Raw genomic sequence first — 24,626 nt, forward strand, 5'->3', positions numbered from 1 at the left:
AAAAGGCTGTGAAGCGCTGACAAGATCCTTGTCAGCTATTGAGCTTCTACGAAGCAGTCCAAGATGTCAGCTTCTGATAAGAATTAGATACGGTCGGCAAAGAAAACTCTCAGTATATTACTGGCAACATCAATCGTGCCGCTTGGTATTACATGCTGGTTTACATGTTGTACTGATCCAAGTAAATTGCCGAAAGGGCGACAAAAGTAGGTCACCTTTATTGGCTTTGCACAACTCGAAGTGTGCTGTAACCCAGTCGATAGTCACGGCAATATCCTTGTCATTCAAGTATGGGGAATATGATGCTTCAACGACGGTATTGCAAAACATAGCCTAGGCATACACTTCAAGTTCAACCTGTAACGAACGATTTATCCATCCTACCATCCTATACTGTACCCCAAGAACAGCGCCTGTTTTGAGTATATAGCAGAGGATACAGAATACCAGTTCGAAGTGGAGATAGCCTTGCATATGACGCTTTTACATGATATCGAAAACGACACGCGTTATGGAGATGTTCAAGAATTGTGACAAGTCCCAAGGTCAAGCCAAGACGCGATTGTCACTCGTGTTACCCGGCGGCGATGCCCAGGGAGGGGTTGATTGCGTAGGGTGATGAGGCTGTGCAACTGAGGCCTCTTTAGAATGATGAAAAGACGAAGGAATCCCTCGACAATTGATTGATTTGGTTCAATGTCAAGGCTCGCCGTTTCAATTTAATTCACAAACACAGGTTTCAACATACTTTCTTGAGCTTCCCCATATGTTTCTCCTTGACTTGGAAAAGGACCCTGCAAATCGTTGAGCATTAACAGCCTAAGACCAGCTTTAAGCCCAACAAGTGGGTGACGCACGGGGCGGCATTAGCGAGCGGCGCATCACGGACCCTTTGACAAGTCCGAACGACGTCGAAATCAATAAACACAAGCAACAACAAGGAAAGAAGAAAAAGAAGGAATCGAGAGACGATAGAGCGGTTACAACATAGTGGTTTGCGCTGTTGCTCCTCCCGCGCTACTGCACCCATCAACTGCTCAACTCTAGGTTCTCACTCATCCATAAGTCTCCAGGGATCAATACCCTTGCTACTCCCAGACAACGGCGCCAATCATTCGACACTTGCTCCAATCCAACATCGTCAGCTCTGCGAAACAAATTAAATCAACCAACACCACCGTTCGTTTCTGAAACTACGAGAGCATTGGATTGGATGCTCGGCGCCTTCCCATTTGGGCCTTAATTTCCCTACATCTTTTTTAGATATCGCATCGAATCTCTATCTCTTCAACATTGATTCGTTGTCTCACCGTCACATCTATCTAGGCAACCTCTCGTCGCCCGTCTACTGTCCACAAGTGCCCGATTACCATACCCAAAAAGCCGCCCGCTGCGGCGCAAGGCCCCGACGCAGTCATGAAATCTATGAAGGGTCTCGGTATGAGCAAGATGCTTGGAAGCATCAGAAAGAAAGCAAGCAATGTTTCGAATCGTATGTGTCTATACACGCGAGCAGCCTTGCGATTCGCATAGGCTCAAGCAGCGCAAAGCAAACACTGAGCCCGTACTGACATTTGCAGGAACATCCGACGGACCCTCCGGAACATCACCATCAGGGACGACGCCCGCTGGCTCGCCTGAGGCTACAGCTCATAATAGTGTGGTATGCTACCGTATTATCGCGTAATCTTGCGAAACCGCCCGCGTCGTCTAGTCATTGCTGACTGGACCTAGAAAGCATTCTGCGAGTCTGGAGGAAAGGCCAAGGTAAAACACCACCAGTCGTTACACTTCCTCTTGCAAAACATTTTCACTAACCTTATGCGTTTCTGTGAAACAGCAAGATGAGGTCCTTTTCCTCCCTCCTATTGTCGACGCCGCCGAGTCCTCTCCCGCCGCTGCCGCAGAATGCGCGCGCTTGATCCGCAAGTACCTGTCGAAAGACTACTTTTCAAAACCATCATGGCAATACAATGCAGTCATGCTGCTACGCATCCTGACCGACAACCCTGGTCCGACCTTTACGCGAAACTTGGACCAGAAATTCGTCGATACTGTGCGCTCGCTCCTCAAGCACTTGAGAGATCCTAGCGTCCGCCAGATCGTGATGGAAACTCTTGATGACTTCCAGCACTCCAAAGCATACGACGAGAACTTGACGTTGCTTATCTCAATGTGGCAGAAGGAGAAGGAAGAAGCTTACAAGAACTATGGCGTATGTTTACAAAATTCACATGTGGAAGCGAGCCGGACTAATACAAGCTGTCGCAGGGACCACAACAACCGATGATGTCGCCAGGCGGTTACAATACTTCTCCTGCTGCCCAAAACCCGCACTCCCAAAATTACTTCGCTAGACACCATACAAACAAGCGACTACCCGACCCTATCGAACTCGCCAGCCGACTTGAAGAAGCCCGGACATCGGCCAAGCTCCTTGAGCAGGTTGTTATGAATACACCTCCCGGCGAGATTCTCGACAATGATCTCATTAAGGAATTTGCCGATCGGTGCTCGAGCGCCTCTCGTAGTATTCAGGGCTACATGACATCCGAAGATCCCACACCCGATAACGATACAATGGAGAACCTTATCGACACCAACGAGCAGTTGCAGACTGCGCTTAACCAACATAAGCGCGCTGTCCTCAGCGCCCGTAAACAGCTGGGTCTTAACGAAGGCACCGACTCCCAATCGCCGAGTGTGACCCCTCAGCTTCAGCCCCAACAACAGCCGGAGTCCCAGTTCCAGGCCAATGGAACTAATACTGGCCATTATTTCCCCAATGCGTCCTCTTCAAGTTCTGGCCACAACAACGGCAAGGGCAAAGAGACACAGTCTTACTCGCCCCCCTCAGGTCCTCCGCCGAAGGCAGGTGAAGGAAGTACAAGCCGGCCTTACGATGAATCTGCCGAGAACCCATTCGCGGACCCTCAACCAGGCGGTTCTGCCCCCACGACGGCGGCGTACCAGTATTCTGAGGAACAGCGTCTTGCTACTGAGCCCTTTCACCCTGGCTTTAGGCCAACAGAAAGTTATCTAGGCCGCCAGGACAGCGCCATTGGCAAGGTTCATATGCACGGCGCCGGTGCTTCGACCCCATCAGCCCAACCACCTGCACAGCAACGACTCGACGAGGTCTCGGATGACGATGACATCTACGATGCACCCAGCGGCCCTCCGCCTAAGAGTAAGGAGCCCATGTACCGATATTGACGGACAGCTGAGGTGTGAGACGACCGGCTTGGTAGCAGTTCTCAAAATATGCGTTCCGTTTATCGAATTTGCTAGAGTATGCCGCATTGCTTTATTTCAAGATATCAATGGTTCGGGCCGGGGAAGCCCCAGGTCAGTGAGAAGACGGATGCCTCTATTGAATGGTGGATGTTTTATTTTATTTTGGGTAGGCTTATCTTGGTACGGCCGTGCATGCATGAATGGGCTGGCACGGCGAAAGGCAGATTCCCATAGCGTTGTCTTCTGTTGTGTTACACCTAATGTGTTATTCAGGGCTAGAGCATCAATACCATCTTCAGCCTCTAAAGGCGTTTCACCAGTAGTGCAATTGTCTTTATCGAGGTCCCATCGCTTTGCCCAGATGAGTGATTTCCAACAATCTAACAGCCACTGGATACATCAGTGCGACAAGGAGAGGACACACGTCTCAACCCAATGATCTCCAAGATTGAAGGTATTTCCATGTGTAGATTGCGACACCCACTGAAGTAAAAAGCACCTGGATGTCAAAGAGTAGTACAACCATTATTCCCGACTCATTGTTGGTTCACGGTTAATATGAATGTCCCTAACAATCCAGCAGGCCGGAGTGTTAGAGACGAGCAACAACAGGTTTCGACCTTGGTCGGACAAAAATAGAGGGCCATGCATGTCTTGTTAGGGTTCACTGCAGATGCAGGTCTCATGGCCCCAGTGTCGGACTCGACAGCGTGGCCAAGGTCTCATTGTCGTTTGTGAAGGTCGTACCGATTAGATCAAGATGATGGAGACGACGAATGGTGACTGACCCGACCAGCAAAACTGCGTTAAGACGATACTATTCAGTGTTGAGAAACAGAAAAGTATTGGATTTGTTTAGATACTCCAAACCACGAGGCGATATGGGGTGGAGATATATTTCTCTCCGTAGTTAAGGGCGAATCGATCATTCGTCTTTCTTTCTTTCTTCTTCAGAACAAGCAATTATGCTTTCTTGTTTGTTTGCCGTTTGACATGATGTGGTGGTTGCAATCGATCGTCCAGAGTCCCGGCCCATCTATGTGTTCCGCCGATTCTCCTTCGGCTGCAGACCTTGACAGACTGGACCTTCCGGGATCGATGTGGTACTGTACAGTACAGTAGGTTGCTGTCAGGAGCCCCTGTCAAGATTCCCAGGATCTTGGGCTGCTAATAGACGTTGTGATTGCCGTTCTCGACACGGCGACTAGTGGATGTAACCCTGACCAGCGTCTACCGAACCAGTCGCATTTAACGGCGCCCAACACATAACGCGAACCCTGTCCACTCACCTGCAGCATGCAGTTTTCAGCTTGAACAATATGATAGAACGGGTTTTCTGTCGCGAAGTGAGATGATGATGATGACAGAGTATCGGAAAAAACGAACCCAGAAGCAACGCGGCTTCCTCCATCACACCATGTTGTTGATCATGGATACAGGCGAAAGGGGACAGCCCATGCCATGGTGGAATTTTGCTGACGTTTCAAGAGACTCGGCCTTGGGTGATAAACGCAGATGCAAGTGATACGATGGACATTCGAGAGGTATGATGAATACACAAATCTGCTCGTGGCCCGTTGTGCCCCGCTGGCTGACGGGACACGAGAAGGAGGAAATGGAGGCGGGCATGCATGGGTGCGCCGAATCGCAAGTTGTTGATAATAATATGTGTCTAGCTTAGTTACTAGGTATCTCGGGACGTAAGCAAGAGGGCGAGTCAAGTGTCAAGGATTGCAGTGACCAACCCGTCTTGATTTATTAGACGCGTGTGTGAGACGAAGCTATATTCAGTATCTGGAGTGTTAAGAAACTTGGGCTTGTTTCGAGTAAATAAGTTACCCGTGCTGAAAGAGGAAATTGCCTACCTGTCTGTTAACCCCACGCTTCCTTCCAGAATAATACCTACTTACCAGGACCGCACCGATCTCAATCTTATTTACAAGGAAGGATTAATAAGGCCTACTATATTACCGCACCTACCTTTTCTGAGAAAAAGCACCGTTAACGGGTATCAAGGAAGGTAAGGTACTAGATATCACATGACAGCCAGACAGCCACCATTAGTACCTACGGGCAGTAAGGAGGATATCTTGGTCAGTATCCATGGCCTGGAAGGACAGGGTTCATTCCGTGCAGCAAAGGCCTTCCTGAACTTCAGTACCTACCTATACGAACTTGTTCTTTTTTTTTCACTAGAGAGGATAACTCGCCAACACACACATGCGAACTTATCAACGATGCATTGCATCTGTATTGGCATCTAGCCAGTCGCCAAGCCAGGAGTACCAACAACATGATGTCTGTTGCAAGGAAAAGGCTTGCTGCCGACGGAATTCCGTTGAGGACGGTTCATGAAGGGCATCAAACTGGTGAATCGGGTATATTTGGAATGTTGATCCTGACATGGGCCAGATTGGGTTTGTTCAGACATTGACATTGACATCGACATCGACATAAACATCAGCAAGGATCTCGGAGGAATGCGACACGATGCGATTGACTGTTCAAGTTCCCCCTGTTCCCCGCCGCGCGCCGCACCGTGGTCTGGGGCGTCTCAGTGCCAGCGATTGGTTCTACGTCGAGGCGCCATGAGGGGCCACCGTTCCCTCCAGCTGGGTCCCTGTTTTACCGTTTTGGGTCAATCTTGCGAACGACACTCAAGCCTTGACTTTTCTGCTTGTACGACGACTAAGATGGACGGAATCGGGAGGTGCGTGCCCCCTCACGATACCACAAATCATTCCACTCGGTTCGCCTATGCCACAGGCTACAGCAAGCTTGCTCTCTCCAATGAGCTGAAGATTGGACCTAATTCGACTGGATTGAGCTGGACTCGACTGGATTGATTTGCTTGTGTACGCAGCATTTCTTGACATCTGCATTATGCTTCTCTCGATTCGACTCGATACGACATGAGATAAAGCAAGCATCGTGCTTCACTTATTTCTTGGCCTGCCCCCCCGCTCAACGGCCGAGATTGTGTTGTCATGCCCGTCCCTGTTTGCGTTTGCTCAAGATGGTTGAGCGACGGCTTGAGGCTCTCTCCCCAATACGACCCATTCTCTTTACAGAATGACGCATCATGCTCATACACACTATCACACGACTCTTTCTTTCATGTACTCGCTGCACTGTACCTGATGTCGTTTTACCCACCATGTCTCTACCTTGAGTACTTTATTCGTCCAGAGGCTTTAGCCGTCTCCGTCTTCACATTGTCATAATCAACAGCTGGCTCTGGCTGTGGCTCTGGCTCTGGCTCTCGCCGTTGCCGTTGTTATGGCTCGAGCTTTGATCTGTCACCTCCCCAACTTGGACTAGAACACCCTTGTTTCTCCTTCATCTACACTTCGCGTCTTTGCTTGCTTTAGCTTCCTCTCCACATGCAATTTACCCATGTTTTGCTACATCGTTTTCGCTTCAGAAGCTCAATTATCTCCACATATCCATACATCCACCCTGAGTGACTGACTCTTTAGTCACTCAAACTGTCTCGAGATATCCCAGCTCCTGCCTGTAATTGTTTTACATTCTTGCTTTTGTCTGTGGCATAGCCGGACGTGTCCTCTTCCTCAGTCTCTAGTCAACCTTTTCCCCTTCACGATCCTTCCATCTCGTTCAACCCAACATAATTTCTTATATTATGACCCTCCTTCTTTTGATCAAAGGACATGTACATACATAAATGATCCTGGTGACCATCTCTCCACCCCTCCCCGTTCTGCTTCCAAATCCCAGCAAACCAACCTTGCTATGGTTCCGTCTTGTTGGAACCGCCTCGAGGACCCATCCCTCCATGTCGAGCGAGGGTTTTTGTCAATTCCTAACCCGCATGAGGCTTGACCGTCTTCCATCCTTCGTTACTTTCGCCTCAACTAGTCTAGTGTCATAAAACAAAGAAGTAGAGTTTACGCCCGGTACTCATTCCCGAGCTGCCATATTAGGTTTTAGGTGGACGACTTATACATAGCCAAAGCAACCTCCCGGCTGTCATTTCTTTAATAATAAACCGCAGTTCCGAATCAATTTCCTCTTTGCCAAACATACCATTTCGGCTGTTTTACTCTTAACCAGGCTGGTTTGTCTTATCATGCTCTCTACAACCGAGTTGTTGGTTTCTCGACCCCCCATCACTCTATCATACTCTGTACCACCAAGTCGGTCTTGCTTCTCATTCAAATCACCCAATTCCTCCATTTGTATGGACACTTCCACCAGGACATTACCTTCGCCAAGCCTATCCCTGAACTGCCTCAGCTCAGAACTTATCGCCCTCATTTTCGAACAGGTATGTCGCAAAATTCACAATGGAGTCGACATGAGTGCAATTCTAATTGTCCATCCGATAGCTTCGGGATCTAGACTCGCATGCCCTCACGTCTGTGCGTCTAGTTTCAAAGCGGCTCGACGCCATCGCTGCACCTATCGCATACCGATTTCTGACCCTGAATGAGGCTCTTGTTGCACCAGATGCTGCGAGAAGACATCCTGATGTATTCCGTCACATCTCCAATCTTACGAACCATGTTATAATACCGAGCAATTTGAACTCCACCGGTATCAACAGCTTATTATCCTGCATCAAGCGATTGAAGTCTGTCCGGTACTCATGCCCATTCCCGGATACCCCATAAGATTACTGACAATCTTGACAATAGATGGCGATATGTGGATGGCGACGTTCCTGTCACAGGACTATGGTTGCCTTCATGTCTTCGACGTTTACACAACTGTGATCCGAATAGTACGCAGCTACATATCGAAAATCTTCCTCTACGACGAGAATACGAGAACAATTTGTTGGAAACATTCATTCGATCAATTCCTGCCGAGCTATTGACATCATTGAAGCTTGCCAACTCAACGCCGGTCCTGTCAACTCGGCTGAACTCGCTGAAGCAACTCGTTGTTCAAGCTCGACAACTCGCCACATTGTGCTACGAAGATCGTGGACAAGGCACATGCTTCAACTTCTCTCCTGGAGAAAAATTATCACCGATCAACAATTTACTGTTACGATCGTACGACTGGCAGCACACAGCCGAGGACGTCGCAGAACATTGGGACTTCTCTGGGATACAATCCCTTGAATTGATCTCAGTGCCTATTTTCAATTTTTTAAAGTCAGTATGCCTCCAAGACTTTTCTGAGCTTCATACCCTGCATGCGGAGGATTACAGCGCCCATTTATCGGATAAGAGAGAAGACGCCACCGTTGCTTTGAACGTGTTGATAAAGGACCACATCAAGGCACTTGAGGTGTTGAATATTACTTGCCATACCCAATTGTTTCAGCTGGATGCCATCGCAGCACACCGTAATTCGTTACGAGTCTTGCGATTCCGAGATCATGTCGGGTTTTCTGAAGACGATCAAAGATGTCCAACACTCCCTCCAAGTGGTCTGGCTGGTCTTGGTCAACAGCTGAAGTTCGTTCACACACTCGAGCTCGACCTGGACACACGGTTATGCGACCCCTTCACCTTTCTCAGAGCGGTATGTGCCTTTCCAGCAGTGCACACGCTCACACTACATGTTCAGACCATGATTCAACCTTTAGATGAGGTGGCTCCAGGAATTGATCGGGATTACGAGGCGGCGATGAAAACATTCCAGCTACTCGTACAAGAAAAGCAACGATTGGGTGTTTGTACTCCCTGGAAGCACATTGCCGTCAATGTGGGGGGTTGGAAGCGAGTGATGATCCGCAGGCTGGGCGGCATATGGCGACGAAGAAACAACATGGGTATATACGCCGAGAGGTGCTTTGTCCTCGAGCGAGATACACAGAGTGGAAAAATAGCGGTTCATGAGGAGGTTTGTGCTGAGCCCACGAGTCATGGAGGGAGCCCAAGCCCCTGAGGGCATCAGTTCGGCGCGTTTCAGAGATCACCTACGTGATACCTTCGCCCGTCAGGTATTGGAGCACCACCGCTATATTGCTTTCTCATGTTTCTGGGATGCCCGCAGGCGCCATGAAGATGTGCAGCTTTATTCTTGCCACAAATAAAGGCAAAAGCAAGCCCTTTGCGAAATTGCAACAACGCGCTTGAGCCCAGTCACTAGTCAAAACACCTCAGGATGAACGCCCACGCCAGCAACAAATATTATAATTAGATACTTCTACTCGACAAAGCATTTAATCCAATAACGAGAAAAATGACATAACGAATACAAAACACATATTGTTATCTGATTCGTGCCACATCATCCATCATGTGTATTTCCAGCTAAGTTTGACTCATAGAGTCGCCTTTGAGCCGTGCGTATTATGATGAATACATGTATGTGCTACTGGATATTTATTACCTGGGCGTTACCACAGCTCTGATTTACTGTAACAGTTACAGTTGTCCGAGTCGTTAAGAGTCTCTGCTCCCTACTCATGTACAATGTCTGTTATTGAAGTCCACGTAGTCTTCAGCGCCGCTCTTTTGGCATACTAGCTTATGCGGTATCACTGGGCGTCTCATTCGTTTTAAGTCTTATACAGAACTGTATACAACGCTAGTTCATCCTGATATAGCCACATAGCTTCCAATGGGATATTGGACCAGATGGCAGTGTTCACCTCACGACGTCAAACTTCATTTCTTCTAGACGATATAGTGAAGAGCAATTGCAAGCTGTACGATCATTCCAACGACACCTTCTCACTTGGGAATAACTAGATCTACATCATCACTATTATTTCCAACAAAACGGATCATATACTCTGTCGACTGCATCATGCTACGCGAAGATCTAGTGGCCAGCAGTGTCAATGTTGTACACAACGTTGCGTTGTAGCACACGTGGACAGCTTCAATTACCTAATAGGATTGGAAAGTCGTACTTGAACTATCTCGGGATTATACAGGGCGGAATTAACTCTCTCGCCTGATATCATGGCGGCAATTCGTTGAACAGTCTTCACATCATGTTAAGCAGTCACACCATTTAAGTCGAACGTACTTTAATGTAACCTTCCATCGTCTATAGTATACCAATACTACACAGGTCCCTTGATAACACTTTTTCCAAGTTTCATGTATCGTGATCTTGGGAAATGCGGCGTGGTCGCGACTGTGACAAACGATGTAACTAATCAAGGACTCTTCGCAGCATCGCATAATTCACCCATAACCACTATAATAACCATATGCGATGGACAAGGATTTGCTAAACTAAACTCTTATAGAAATGTGCTCTCATACACATGGCATTGTGCATAAAATACCATTCGTGCGGACAGGCTTCCTCTAAAGCAAGGTATATACATGACACGACCAAGGACCACTGGAGACTTCGTACTACAGTTTTAATACTGAGAAACAATGTCATCATTGGCATGCCTCAATCATATACTCGATTAGACTCTGTAACGCCTGAACTCATCGCACCTATTCTAGCGATGGTGACACAATGTCGCCTTCGGAACTCCAGCGACCTGCCAATCAAGCAAAGAAGGCCTTTGCATTCTGAACCGCGTCTACGCAAGCAATTGTCGCTCAATAGTATAATCTATGATATTTTATGCTTGCTTGTCATTTCTAGTGACATCACTGCTCATCACTGCTGTAGCCCTCGTCTTGCGTTGACCATACACGATTAAGCCTACCGAGTATCGCACTGCACAAATTGAAGATGATACTACAGTCCAATGTTTACGGAAGCCTGCCTCATGGGAGTCGTCGCAACCTTCAGCCATGAAAGGTTTACGCGTATCAGGCAAAGCTCAAGGCCTTCGAGTTGCTTAAATTCTGCTCATCTAATGGCCCAAACTAATGCTGAAGCACTCACGGAGAAGTCTAGTTAATCGTATCGTATATAGTCCAACCAAGAGAAGGCGATGAACAAACAAGCCACTAAAAGGTTTTACAGCCGATAGCTCTCAAGCTACAATTAGTCGCCTTGACTAGACACCTTGAGCACCTCAACCGTTGGTGAGATGATAGCTGAATAGGGTAAGCTAGCGCTTCCTTGCCCCCATCTCACAATTCGGGTTCAACTAAAGACAACCCCTGTCGCATGTTGGCCCATCCCTTCTTTTCCCGCGCGGCCCTTCCCGTCCCTTCTCATCCATCAGCGATCGCCAATCAATACATCATGGTGGTTTATGGACCGTCAACCAAATATTCTCAACTCTCTGAGGCCAGCAATCAAGGAACACAAACTCGAACCAGGCCGGTGTTTACCGCAGAGATAAGAGCCAGACAATGTACTCTCACACACAGTGTGGAGCGTCTGTCGTGCTCGCCGGCCCCCCGGTCCGGCCGCATTAGCCTCGCTAAGGTGACAAACAACACTCAAGCGAAACGTACGAAAGTGGGAACCAGGGTAGAACAAGACATGGGTTTGTGGCAAGAGGATGGTGAGGACATAGGTCCGGTATCTACGATTGATGCGCTAAGCGGTTTGATGCAGGTTGCAAGTGCATATGTAGTGGTTCAAAGGGCTCACTTCGAATTTGGCCGATGAGATGGGACCAGATAGTGAGCCAGAAGAATCAAACAAAGGAATCGAGAAAAGTTGTCGAGAACAAAGGCTGAAACAATACTCAGGAGGAAATACTCGATGACAGAGACTGCTTCATGCCGGACTCGTCGATGGTGTCTCAGGATTACTCCTCTCGTCCAAGATCCAGAGAAGGGGCAACGACAGTGAGCCCATAGGCTGGATATCACGTTCCAAATAACGATGTGTATACGAGTATTGGCCAGTATCAACTCGCCTCTTCACAAGAGCTAGCAAAGGGTTTGTCTAGGTTTTCGCATCCCTTTCTCTATGGTTGACTTCAACCGTGGAGCAGCACCTTGGCAAAGTTTCTGAAATTGTTGTGGAGCATATAAAAACTGCAGCTAAGTATAGCATGGCAGGTCGTTGGCGTGGTCGAGCCAGAGTCACAACTCGACTAACACGACAATCCCAACACTAGTTGGATACACTGGCAACTTAGTACCGACAACCAAACGACAACGGAACACAGAAACAGACGATTTGACTGTGACAGCCGGCTTTGGTGCATGTTATCCATGATAACTAAATTGCCTTTGCAAATTGCTGCCGACGCTTCCCAAACAATCATCTACGTAACGTGTGGAAGAACGAAGTGTTATCCTTTTGCCAAGCATAGATGATTGACACTCCTAACTGCCGAATGGGTGCGCCCATTGCTTTCTCTGCCATTGTAGGGTTATAGAAGTCGTTCATAGTCGAGTCGCAAATCGATCCGTCAGGTCGTCGTCGTTGGTTGAACAGTCCGGTTCCTCAGCAACTGAAAGAGAAGGATCGAGTTAGACTGGCAGGTTGTATGACTCATGGCAGTTTTTGGGATTCCAATTTGTTTTGAGCCTGCATTATAATGGTTTTCAAATCAGCACAAGTTCCTCCAAGGACTGGCAATAAAGAACAATTGTTTGTTGAGCCAGGATCGAAAGAAACACCGTCAGAGCTTGCGGTGAAGACAGGCTTTCGGAATAGCTCACCATGACGGGGAAGATCTTGCCATAGCTTGGACGATTGAGCGGCTGGTCTGTTGCCCGTTGTTTCGGGCTTTGTGGCAAATGAAGCTGGGCAAAGCTGTCCAGTCCAACCTGTGCAAACGTGCAGGGCCCAGATTTCTCTTTCCAAGGCCTGCCGTAGGCAACTCGAATCACAGGGCCAAGAACCACTCGATATCCGAGCTCGTCAAAGGAAGTGTGTGGCTTCAAGTATCAGAACGAGGCAAAAACAAAGAAGCAGGCAGCGTTCGCCGCTACCGTTTGCCAGAATAGCTGTCGATGCTCGCCTGCGTCATCATGCTATCGCCACAAACGTCCGTCTGGCTGATGCTCTTTGCAGTTATTGTTTCGTCCGGATCTAGAAGAAAGAGGAGACAAGGATTTATTCTCGTCCCTGGGATGAAGGCGGCGACTCCGTTGATTCTGAAAAGGGATCGAAGTTTGGTTGCGGAGTTGGAATCAGCAAAACGGCGAGCAGGAGTGAGATACTCGTTCAAGAGGCAGCTTTTGTCGTTGAATTTTCAGTTACAGTTGTAGCTGTCGTTGCAGTTACTTGCACTTGGCACGATGGACTCGTTACTTCCCGTTTTCCAATGGCACTGTCATCCCGTGACGTCCCGCCTGGCCGCCCAGAAGTGGAAAGTTTCTGTCTTGAATCGAATCTCTTTCGGTTCTTTCCACCATCAGCTTTTGGAGTAACGCCCCGTCCACCACAATAGGGAACAATAAACTCAGCTCGCCAGAGCCCGTCCGTTTCCACTCCCGTTCGCGGAACCCCCGAGAAGCCATTCCCGCGCACCCGGACCCTTTATCCCACCGAAACAAGTCTACGTTTTCGAACCTATCGTCATCTACATTCCAGTGACCCCCCGACCGCTCTTTTACACGTACGCTCTCGGCCAGGTAATCTACTTGGCAGGAAAGAGACAGACAGAAAGAAAGACGGTGAGGCTTCTTTACACGCCAACCGAGGAAGAAGCGGCACCGATGCGTCCCGGCGGGATGGCAACGGAGTTGATGATCTGGCTGAAGGATGGGTAAGTAAGAATAGAAGGTTCTCTAAAGTTCATGCAGGAGAAGCTTAAACCTGGTTTGATTTCCAGGATATTGGGTAAGGGCGTGTTCAAAAGCGGTGATATGATGGTGATCGCTCAAGAGGGGGAAGAATCATCAAAGGGCAGTTATCAAACAATGCAGAGCGTCAAGGGATGAATGGTTTCTCGCGAGCATACATTCTACGAATGCAAATTCGATACTCGTATCTGAACCAGCTGAAAGCCAGATAGGTAGTAAAATCTCCTAAACGACATTTAGAAGCATGTCCTTGTTTATTAGTGCTTGCATTTCCAACTTTAGCGGGTTTCCTTCGCGGCCAAGTCTCGAGTGTCATCCGGTAACAATTGAGTATCTGAGACAATATTCTCGTGTACAATCCAATGCGTGTTCCCTCTCCCTTCTTTCGGTACATGTCTTGGAGAGTCGTCACGTTCCGTCGGGACGGTCCATAGTGCTTGTTCCATGGGTACCCAACTAACTCGTGGTCTGGCACGTACAGCTTCATCTTTTGAAACCTTGATCGAGCTTCTGTGTAGCTGGTTTTGCTACAAGACCTCCCTTTCTAGCTGGGTGGGTATCAGGGTTATTTTTATTGGTATTCTGTCACTTGGAAATTCTGGCACGTTCCTCGTCTAGGTGCTCTTTATTCTCGTAATCTCATCTGTTTGCTTCTGCATGCCTATCAATGAAACACTGCGTGAGTCGGTCTTTTTTTCAATCCACATGGATAGGGGGTCAGAGTCACTACAGGTAAACACAAACAATATCAACTCGACAGGTATTCTTTTGAGAAGACATTCTCCATCTTTTCGGCGAAGCATCGATTAGTGTTCCACAAAAGCCCTCGAGTCAAACTCTACAGTGAATAACCTCAAGGTTGCCCTTCTTGACAGCTGCAGCCACAAGACACGGGAATCTTTGTATGGCGCACGAAATTGTCATGTCTCGCTTCTGATACCTGTCCTTGGTCAAGTCCGAGTCGCCTCAGTAAGGACACTTGACCCTCCAAATCGTCTCTCTGGCACTCGATTTCGACTACTCGTGCAGTTATGGCGATGTCTGTACTGTACTCCATAGCAAACACCACGAACAAACACATTATCACAGGGAGGCCGTCTCCCCGGTTCCAGTCGCAGTCAGAGTCTCCATTCGTCTTTGGCCCACCGCCTTCATATTCGGGGTTCTCGTCACATCAAAAATATTGATTCATTGACTTACACGCCCCCCTTCACTGTTCACATGGAGCACCCTTCGATCCGTCTCGCTTGACTCATTTTCACTCCCTCATTCTACGCCAAGTCAAGACCCATCAAGAGCACAGTCCATGCAAAAGCTTACCGCCTCAATCACTTTACCAGCGCCTGTGCAGTACAATCCGATACACGCCCCCCCTTCGTCACAGTCTCGATACCTGCCGGTCATTGATTGATTGAGCCGAGCCCCTTGCCTCGAGCTACGGTACCAGGCTTGCTCTCTGTCCCCTATTATGCACACTCTTTAGTCAAGCCTTACCCTGGCCCTAACTCAAGACGTCGTCGTCGAGCAAGCCAGCAAGCAGTAGGTGAAGGAGGGACTGCAAACCGGGTCCCTGGAATTAATAAGATGCCTTACAAGAGGAGAAAGAGACCAATTACTGCTTGTAGCCGCCCCTGGATTTACCCACTGTAGTAGTGCTTTGTAGTCGCAAACAAGTGCTGACAGGAGGGTGCTTGGGGTAGAGTTGGTTAACAATGGAACGGCGTTTGTTTTTGATTGTTTGACCTTCTCGAGTAAATAGCTTTCGGCATCGGCCAACTCACGATGCCCTAGAACATGTTTCATCGTATTATTAGACTTTTAGGTAGCTGCTCGGGTCCGTGTCACAAATGATTGATTATGACATGTGCCTTGCGCTTCCGCTAATCGAGGCGTATCATGGTTCGTGCCTGGGACGAGCCCAACTCAGAGTCTCATCTCGTGTTGTGTCTACGTAAGTGAGCAGTTACCGTGACCATACCGCGCCTTAGCGCAAGGATCGTACAGACCAGGATGTCTATAGTTGATAGACGTGGACCGGTACAAGGACACGCTTTTCCCAGGTACGAGATGTCACTAGACTGGGCTAATGTTGGCTAGTTTCAACACCATTGCAACTCATCACCAACAAACATGATCACGGAGCTCAGACCAGCTTCTCGTCTGGTCTCAGATCCTGTCCCGCCCTTTCATCTCATTGTTGCCTGCTACTTACTCACCTCCTAAGATTGAACATGTCTCGCATTGGGGATGCTGACCACATCAGCCAACGGTCATGTGCTCTTCCCGTTCTGCGATCCCGCTGCGCTGCCCGCCCTGCCCTGCTCTGACCAACAACATTCCATGTAGATCCCTTTTTTGTTTTTCAAAAGTCGACAGGGTCTGCCCTACCAACCTGACATTGCACAAGAGACAGGGATGATGGTAGTCCGGCGGAGGAAGGGAGTGAGCGATGGTAGACAACCCCGTTCAGAATATCACATCTATTGTCCGAGGGCTAACCTGCCGCGTCAATGTACCTCAAATGTGCTAACGGTCTGGCGATCAATAGGTAGGTACTAGACAGAGCTCTAAGAAGAGAGTTAGAGCTACGGCGGATACTGCCTTGCCTTATCACGAGATAATTAGCAGGGCTGCCGAACAACGCAGATAAAGAGGTGGTGCAGACGGACCAACAGGTACTAAGGCACTAATGGAAACGGCCATCTTCTATCGTTGTCATCTCAGCCAGCCATTATCCATCCACTCAGCACTGTAATGAAATGCAATAAAAATCAATCGATATGTTCAGCCGCAGGCTTCAGCTAAACTCTTGCCAATATCAGCCAGTACACATCATTTTCATCCTCCTCCTTTGTTTCTCCCTTGTCCCACGCCTGTCTTTCCCTCCTCCCTCCTTTCTTTACACCTCTATTTCTCTTTCTCTCTCTCTCTTGTTGTCTTGTACGCGATTACTCGGCTGGCTACTCTAGCTTGTGGACCCGGATAAGAGTGAACCTGACGGATACTTGCCTTGTTAGTTACTACCTGTTCACGTTGGGTATTCGGCAAACAGGTCGTCGAGACAAACAATGAGCAGTCCGTCCATCCGTCCGTCCTTTCTTGTCCTGTCCACTGCCCCGCTCTTCTCTTCCCTTGTCTTCTTTTCCCTTCCCTTCGGTCTTGATTGATAAGTGGATTGTACACCTCTCAACACCTTTGTTGGTCCTCTGTGTGTCTGATTGGAAAACGTTGCAGGTGCTTTTATGGGTTCTTTGCCGCTGCAACCAAACGTCCCTGTACTCCGTCAACTGTTGAATGAGGCTAGTAGCTCTGTCTAGTAGGTACTAACGTGTCTGCTCCCTGCTGTAGACGCCTCTCCCGCTTCCATGTGTTGGCCTGTGTTCAGTGTCCTGCGTCCTGTACCCCCAGCCTGTAGCCTATCCCTCCGAACCGAAACCAAGAATCAAAATTGATGTTCAATCAAAAGTCGTCTCACCGTGTGAATCTCAGTGCGGTATCTGCCGTGTACCCGCCAGAAGTCGTGCAGGTATCCTTCCGTGTGTTCCCCGCCCTGCTTGTCTCCTCTTCTCTCTTCTCCTGTCGCCTGGGATCCATTTCCTCCGACTTTCACACTCCTCTGCTCATAATCTCCCCGGCTTGTTTCTGTCTCTCAACCCCCCCTTTTCAAGCCCAGTCTACTATTCTGACGCTGCTTTTATGCTGTGTGGCTTGGCTTGGCTCTAGTAACACTGTTCATATTCTCCACACCGCAGTATTATCACTAGTATGTATCTCTGCCATACCAGTTCAGCAACAACTGTTAGGCTGCGCTGCACCTTTTGATCTTAAGTTCGTCATTGGGTATCTTGCTGTCAAGACCCCTGTATCTGCTTCTGCATCTCCACTGCAGTCTGTGCTGGACAAACCAGGACCGAACTTAGAGACACCAGGTTCGGCCAACTAATTGTGGCAAGCATCGTGCACCTCATCACATATCACATATCACACAACGCCATCGTGTTCCTTCGATAGCATCCAGTCTTGCTGCCATATTGGCATTGGAGTTTGGGTTAGGTTTTTGACTATGACGATACTCTCATGTACACAAGCAAAACAATCAACGCTGTCGACAAAAATCTTCCACCACCGCCACATCCTTTTCTTTGCCATGCTCCCCGGCCTCGTCTCTTCTCATGGCATGCATCGCTTGATCAACACACTCTGACACTCCAACAACGTGTGGCATCTCTGTCAACAACATGGTTCATTCCCTCGCTGTCCCCTAAATCACTCCTTTCCGTCAGCACCAGCACACACTCTCTCCCTCATGCCAACCCATGACAGTCGGTGAAGGGTCCAGACACTTGACCCAAATGTAGAAACGTAACAAAGCATCAATATGAATCAAAACAAAACCGTATGGTGCCGTGAGGCTATCCGTCTTTCCTGGGAACACATATTTACCGACCGATTAAAAATCAACACAGCGACTGTTCCAGTCGTTGCTTTTTCTGGCAAACCCTTCCACCCCGTAAAACGAGCAGACTGGCAAAAGGCAATGCACACAAGTCAAATTCCAAATAAGAAAAAGTCCAGCAAAACATGCAAACCGAACGGAGGGGTCGTTTGTTGCCAAACTCGCGTCTTTTTCTAGATCTTGACCCTTTTGTCCTGTATTGTCGTCGCGCTCCCCCTCCGCTTTTTGTGTTTTTTTTTCTTCTTCTCGCTATCACACTCCTGTCTCATCCCGGTCAACGAAAAATGTAGGCATAAGATCGAATTGGATAAGGTATTAAAAGCAAACAATCGTCATCAACTTGTCGGCAAGCGTTGTAGTGTGTCGTTTCGACTCTTCCCGTTGACCTGTCCGGCAGCGTCAACCTTTACTCCATCAGTCCGTCAACGGCTGGCGTCTCTTCGACCACTTGGCTGACCTGGTGCAGGTCGATTAAGCCTGTCGATCATGGTCTTGTCAATGTCGTTTTTTTCTACCAAGTTGCTCAGACTCATGATCGATGCATTTCCTCCTTGGGATTGCTGTCCCTGTCGGGCGGGGGTGGACGCACCACTTGACCCATTCTGACCTGTCGGTGACCGCCCACCAGGTGCAGAAGTTGCATAGCTACCACTCGCTGCAGCCTGAGGCAGGGTTCCGCTCGTCGGGTTCCGCGGGCTCTGTCTCGCGCCTTGGTATGTAGGGTAACCAACACCGCCTGGGCTGCTGTGGTTGGAAAACTCGGCTGGGGATCTTCGTCGTGGGTCTTCGTCTACAGCGCTTCGTGGTGGAGGTAATCTGTAGGCGTCATCTTGCTCCTCCGAAGTCCTACGACGCCGTCGTCCTGCAAGCTGGCTACCATCGTCCGTTCTCGCGTCTCCGTACGACGAGAAAGATTCCGTGGGGGACTGAACGGGTGCGTAATAGTTTCCTGGAGGTGGAGGAGCACTAGAATGTTGGTAAGCAGCATGGGGCGGCGGTGGAGGCGGAGGATTGCCTGGTGCCAAAGGTTGACCATAGGCGCCGAATAATTGTGTTCCCGGAGGGACCCCTCCTGGAACTGCTGATACAGGTATAAAGGCTGTCGAGCTTGATGAAGAGACAGGTTGGAAAATACACTCTTGATTCATTCTAGCACAGTTTTGACACTTCCCACCGGGAGCAGTTTGGTAGCCGCTGCAGCGAATCTATAGGTGGTTAGCATTCTTTGAGCAATAATCGTTCGTTCCCTCAAACGCTGCATCAATTACCAACCTTTCTTTTCCTGCAGTATCGACAGGCAATTGATGTTCTTTGGCGAGGAGCTGCCTGCGCCAAGGGAGGTCCATTTCCAGGTCCCACTGGAGGGTACTCATAAACACCGCCAGGATGATGACGGTACCCGTTAGGTGGTGGAGGGCCTGGATGGGGCTGTCCGCGATAGTAAGCATAGTAGTGATCCTGTCCATACGGCTCCTGGCCGTAGGGAGGCCTGCGTTCGTCGTAGTAGCCACCTCGTTGATCTGGCGGGGGAGGAGGATAGGCTGAAGATCGAGGATCGGACTGAGGTTGCAGAGGTGGAAGGTACTGTTGAGGTTGGCCTGGTGGAGGCTGCTGGCCAGGGGGTGGGTAACCGTTGACGGCATTAGGAGATGCATATCGCGGGTCTGTAGGATAGCCACGACCCGGAGCTACAGGTGGCGGCCCGTAACCGCGAGAGTCATGGATAGAGGGCAAAGTGACTGAGGTAGCCATAGTACCTGGAGGAGCGTCGGGAGGACGCTGGGCAGTGTCTGGTGGTGGAGGATAATGTGACTGAGTTCGAGGGTGACTGTCGTCGGGGCGGCTGTGCTGGGGATACTCTTTTCGGTAGCTGTCGTCGGCCATGCTATGTTGAGACGCAAAGAGCCGCAGGTGGGCAAATACGGTCAGCAGCGATAATGCCAAATGCGTGTTGTTGTAGGTTTGCAAAGGTGCTTCTGCGAGCAAGCATTTGGTAGGGGAAATAACCCAAGACCAAGACGGAGTGCAAAGGAAATGGTCAAGTGATTAGTCCGAGTCGTCGAGATCCTGCCCTGTCCTTTCTTGTCCAGTCGCGCGTGTCCTGGTACCTAATGTAAAAGACCGGCGATGACCGATTGCTACAAGTTTAGAGCGAGTGAGTGAATGAATGTCTCAACGGGAGATGACAGCAGATTCCACAAGGTCTTGGGACAGCAATCCAATGCCAGACGGAGGTGATGTTTCCCGAGAGGCGGAGGAGGATAAAAATGGTCTCTGACGTGGGCGGGAAGAGTGCGGCGGGACAGGCCGACAATTATAGCGAGCGAGGGAATGGATGGGAGGAAACTCCGATCCAATCTGATCCACTGCGTGGGAAGAGCCAGGAACCAGTGAACCACCCAACCGTAAATGGAGCCTGGGGTTTTGGGGATTGTGGATTTGCCTGAGAGACTTGGGACTGGGATTTGAGACTTGGGACCGGGACTGGGGGTGAGAAAAGGAAAAAAAAAAAAGTAAAAGAGGGGGCACTTCTGGGCCCTGGTTATGTTTTTTCTGGTCTTCTACCTGTCTTGTCTTGGGGTGCGGAAATAGTCAGGTGAGAGACAAAATACTCTCTCCCTCCCACTTGTTTCGTTCGTCGTACGTCCGGCTGTCTGCAGGAGGAGATATCGCAGTCTGCTTCCTCGATACAACAGGCTTTTCTTCTTCTTTTTTTTTTTTAATCAAGGCGACTTCGAGTGTCTTTCTTGTCTTCTTTTTTTAAAATCTCGTTTTGCTCTCTTCTTGTTGCTTTTTCTTGGAAGACTGTGCAGCGACGAGACCTGTCTGGTAAAAATTGCTGTTGCGACGTTGAGCTGTAGCAAAGCCGTTGTTTGTATAGAGGTAAGAGAAGGTTGAGAGTGGAGAGTTGAATATTTGAGAGATGCGGTGGTGAAGGAGAGTTAAGTTAGAAAGGCGCAGACATAACCTTCGAGAGGGCCGCAGAGTCGAGGTGTGTGTGTACCTGACTGAATACCGCCTCCAGTTGTTAACACTCGACCATCCCTACCAAACTGCCTACAGCAGGTTGCATGCTGTTGCGGCGACAAGGAAGTGGGGAAGAGCGCGCGCCAGAAGTGCTAAGGAAAAGATGAAGGGGTGCTACTATTTATTCGGAGGGTAGGTCTAATATGGGCATTGAATTTGCGAGGGTAGGTGCAGGTGCAGGTGCTGGCGGGGACCAGGGCGGGAGTAATGGGGCGGATGGGCCGGTGTCGTGCCGTTCCCAGGGAGCCGGCCCCATGGAGCCCAGCTAGCACCAAGACCACTTTGGGTACCGTACAGTATGTACAGGTGCCATCTGGTTCTGTAGCCGGTGGAGCTCAAGTTGGTGCACAGCACTGTAAGCCTATTGTAAGTACTGTGCTCCAGGCCGCATGCACCTTCCTGTGGACGAGATGAAACAACGGCTAAGCCAAGTTAAGTTTATCCATACCTCCAATGTTGAATGGAAACCAGCCGAGATTGCCCATCCAAGATAAACCACAGAGCCGAATGGACTGAGTTCACCAAGCAAACACACTCTCAATTACCTACCTGCGCACATGGTTCAACGGGCAATCAGCACAGCAGTGTGAAAGGAAGAAAAATGGAACGCGTAGAATCGGGTCCAGAGCGTTTCTGACGTGAAAGTCAAAGGCCAGAGGCCAACCTAGGTACTCAGCCAGGAGGTAAAATGACCTGCCAGACCAGCTGAGCACGCACCAGCTATAGCAGAGTGGATTATGTATTGCAGTAGTGGTGGTGACGGGTACAGTGTTCGTCAAAAGCCTGACGTCCCTAGACGAGGTAAGGGCAAGGCTGTACCAGGCTACGTGGGACTCATGATAATAACAAAAATATTAACCACTCGTAGCCTCACGGTCACGGACGGGCCTTGAGGAACGGACCGTCAACGATGGGACTGGGATCTGAGTCTTTGTTTCTCTGCCTGAGCCGGGGGTCTCTTTCAATCGATTCAAACAGATGACGCGGTGAAATAGAGCGTGGCTCTCTAACTGACGCACTCTAACAAACAAACGAGAAACAAAAAAAAAAAAAAAGAGGCTTTCCGTCGAGAGCTGACAACTTTCGGCGGCGTCTGAGGCTGTCGCCTCTAATAAGCTTGGACCTGGGTCTGTCGTTCATCGTATTGGCATTCTGCTGAATTTTTTAAGACGCGGAGCTGCCATCGGCGTCAAAAGACCACAATAACAGTATGGAATAACGAACCGGCGAGAGCAGGTAGATTATAGATGTCTGACAGAATACAAATCAGCCAAATTCTTCACCTGGTCGGAATGCCAGTCAACCACCATCTCAACGGGCACGGCGCCTCCCTCCCTCGCATACCAGAACCTCGATTTAGCCATGCCATGTTCAAACGACTAGCTCAGTCTCAACAGACTCCCCATAAATAGCGTAGTGTTCCCTGGCCTATCTACCTAGTGCTATTCGGCAGGGTATTTGATCACGCCAAGTATATCAAGCACGATGTGAAAGAACCCTTTGACGGCGCTTGCAGGTGTGTCAGCCGAATAGGCTCATGAACCAGACCGCAAAGACACGGCAATTCAAGGTTTAATACCCGTGGTTGCAGAAGTCAAACTGCCGCAAGGTTCGCCCGCCGCCAACCGGCTCAGTGTGAGTGAGCATTCGTCACAAGCCTGGGTGGGTGGCAGATTGCTGTGGTTTGAATAAAGATATGAGAAAAAAAAGTCACATTTGAGTCATACAGTACGGGACAAAGAAACATGCCCGCTTCGTTAGATATCTGGAGAAGGGAAGTCGTTCCCTCTTCCATATCATGACGGGAATTACTCGAGAGGCTCTAATGATTGACAAGCAGCATACCTAAGTGAGAGAGATGACACGAGGTCCATGGCATACCTAGAACTTAGAAGGGAGGGGCGTTTTAGCGCGGTAGTCTGTCCCAGCTGTATGGAAAGGCATAGTTTAGATAGGCAGGTCCCGAACAGAACACCCAAGTGAGGCCAGTAGATCAGGCCAAGTTGAGGCACGACAATGGAATACAACGTAGAGCGTCACAGATCGTTGTAAAGAAGAACTGGTGCTTCTAACCCAGTGCATGGTTTCCTGGAACACACAGCCCTGCCCTGCCCCGACACACCACCTTGGCCTTGAACCAAGAATCGGCTATTGCATGGCCGGTGGTACCTTACAGCAGTCGAGGGGCAAACAATCAGCCGATACGGCGCCCGGCGATGGGTCCAATCAGGGAGACGCCGGCCAAACCCAGCTGGAGTCGGGACATTGAGGCAAAGCTAGACGAATCCCGTATACCGCAACTGACAGCAGATGTAAATAGCACTCTCATGACTGAAGACGCCTGGGCGCCGTATCCGCTAACAGGGCAGGCACATGCTCCATAAGAGTGGTTGATCAAGTGTGTGCGTGTGTGTATGCACGGGCAAGCAAGTGTCTTGTGTGGGTCTCGTCTTGTCCAACCAAGGACAAAAGACAAACAAACATTGTGCGCACGCTCAATTAAGAATGGGAAGAGAGGAAATAGCTAATTGAAATGCTCGTGAAGGCCCGTTTGGAAAAGTCATACCTAGTTGATCGACGTACGTAAGAGCTGGGAGGAGGGCACTGATAGCCTGGAAATGGCCGAGCCTATCAGCTGTCAGATCTGCCATGAGCTCAGAATTGACTTACTAGATGTGGTCTCGATCTCGCCCAAGACGTCGTATCCAATTCCAGTCAGGCAGGTCATGGACAACTTAACTACGTTATTGGGAGACCAGAAAGGCCGGATTAGGTCCTGACTTTTGGACATCGCAGAGAATATCTTGACGCAGTTTGTGTCGGTTTTTGTGGCTTCGCAACAGCACGAGCGTTCGATCAAGGGTTGGTGTGCGTATTAATCCGCCAGGGTTCCTGGGCACCTATCCCTCCGGTTGGGAACAGGGACAGAATAATAAACGCTACCAGGACGTTGCGTTGCGGGCGGAATGTCTTGGGGTCTTTTTTGGAGCCCTGAGATTTGGGCTGCTGCGTGTGTCTGGGGTCTGCGCTTGTTCCCGACGACGGGTTGCAGAGACGGCCGCAGGATGCACCACCAGTGTGGTGTAACAGGGCGTGTCAGATGTGGTGGGTGTGCAGATTGAGACAATTGCCATGGCTGTTTCCTATCCAAGGTGAGCAAGAGGGGTCGTCAGCGAGGTGTGGGTTTATCACTTTTCTACCGTAATGTTGAGAAGAGAGGAGAACAACTGAACCCTGGCAACGGTCGTGGGACCTGGCTGGAACCTGGAACCTCGGTGCGGCGGATTCGAAGCCATGGAAGACGATAGTGGGAATGGCCGACGCAGTTAGCTAGTGTCAGTGTCCCATCC

At 49.4% G+C, this 24,626-nt stretch overlaps 5 protein-coding genes across 5 annotated transcripts; 3 read left to right on the forward strand and 2 right to left on the reverse strand.

Moving 5' to 3' along the window:
• Positions 1–1,416: 1,416 nt before the first annotated feature.
• FGSG_08926 (uncharacterized protein) lies at positions 1,417–3,552 on the forward strand (the record flags this gene model as incomplete). The annotated part of the gene is made up of 5 exons (XM_011321468.1): positions 1,417–1,492; positions 1,581–1,663; positions 1,735–1,767; positions 1,841–2,215; positions 2,272–3,552. The coding sequence occupies 5 exons, from the start codon at positions 1,417–1,419 to the stop codon at positions 3,214–3,216; spliced, it is 1,512 nt and encodes a 503-aa protein (XP_011319770.1). The 3' UTR covers positions 3,217–3,552.
• A 3,775-nt stretch (positions 3,553–7,327) lies between these two features.
• FGSG_08925 (uncharacterized protein) lies at positions 7,328–9,099 on the forward strand (the record flags this gene model as incomplete). Its single annotated transcript, XM_011321469.1, has 3 exons — positions 7,328–7,525; positions 7,587–7,840; positions 7,896–9,099. 3 exons carry the CDS (start codon positions 7,328–7,330, stop codon positions 9,097–9,099), a joined length of 1,656 nt encoding a protein of 551 aa, XP_011319771.1.
• Positions 9,100–11,325: 2,226 nt separating this feature from the next.
• Positions 11,326–11,697, forward strand: FGSG_13265 (uncharacterized protein; the record flags this gene model as incomplete). Its single annotated transcript, XM_011321470.1, has 1 exon — positions 11,326–11,697. The coding sequence occupies one exon, from the start codon at positions 11,326–11,328 to the stop codon at positions 11,695–11,697; it is 372 nt and encodes a 123-aa protein (XP_011319772.1).
• A 6,974-nt stretch (positions 11,698–18,671) lies between these two features.
• On the reverse strand, positions 18,672–20,133 carry FGSG_08924 (uncharacterized protein; the record flags this gene model as incomplete). The annotated part of the gene is made up of 2 exons (XM_011321471.1): positions 18,672–19,454; positions 19,522–20,133. The coding sequence occupies 2 exons, from the start codon at positions 20,131–20,133 to the stop codon at positions 18,672–18,674; spliced, it is 1,395 nt and encodes a 464-aa protein (XP_011319773.1).
• A 3,024-nt stretch (positions 20,134–23,157) lies between these two features.
• On the reverse strand, positions 23,158–24,067 carry FGSG_13266 (uncharacterized protein; the record flags this gene model as incomplete). The annotated part of the gene is made up of 4 exons (XM_011321472.1): positions 23,158–23,204; positions 23,399–23,552; positions 23,860–23,888; positions 23,947–24,067. 4 exons carry the CDS (start codon positions 24,065–24,067, stop codon positions 23,158–23,160), a joined length of 351 nt encoding a protein of 116 aa, XP_011319774.1.
• Between the last annotated feature and the right edge of the window lie 559 nt (positions 24,068–24,626).

This window comes from Fusarium graminearum, chromosome 2 (assembly GCF_000240135.3).
Source record: "Fusarium graminearum PH-1 chromosome 2, whole genome shotgun sequence".
In the NCBI taxonomy this organism is placed as follows: Eukaryota; Fungi; Ascomycota; class Sordariomycetes; order Hypocreales; family Nectriaceae; genus Fusarium; species Fusarium graminearum.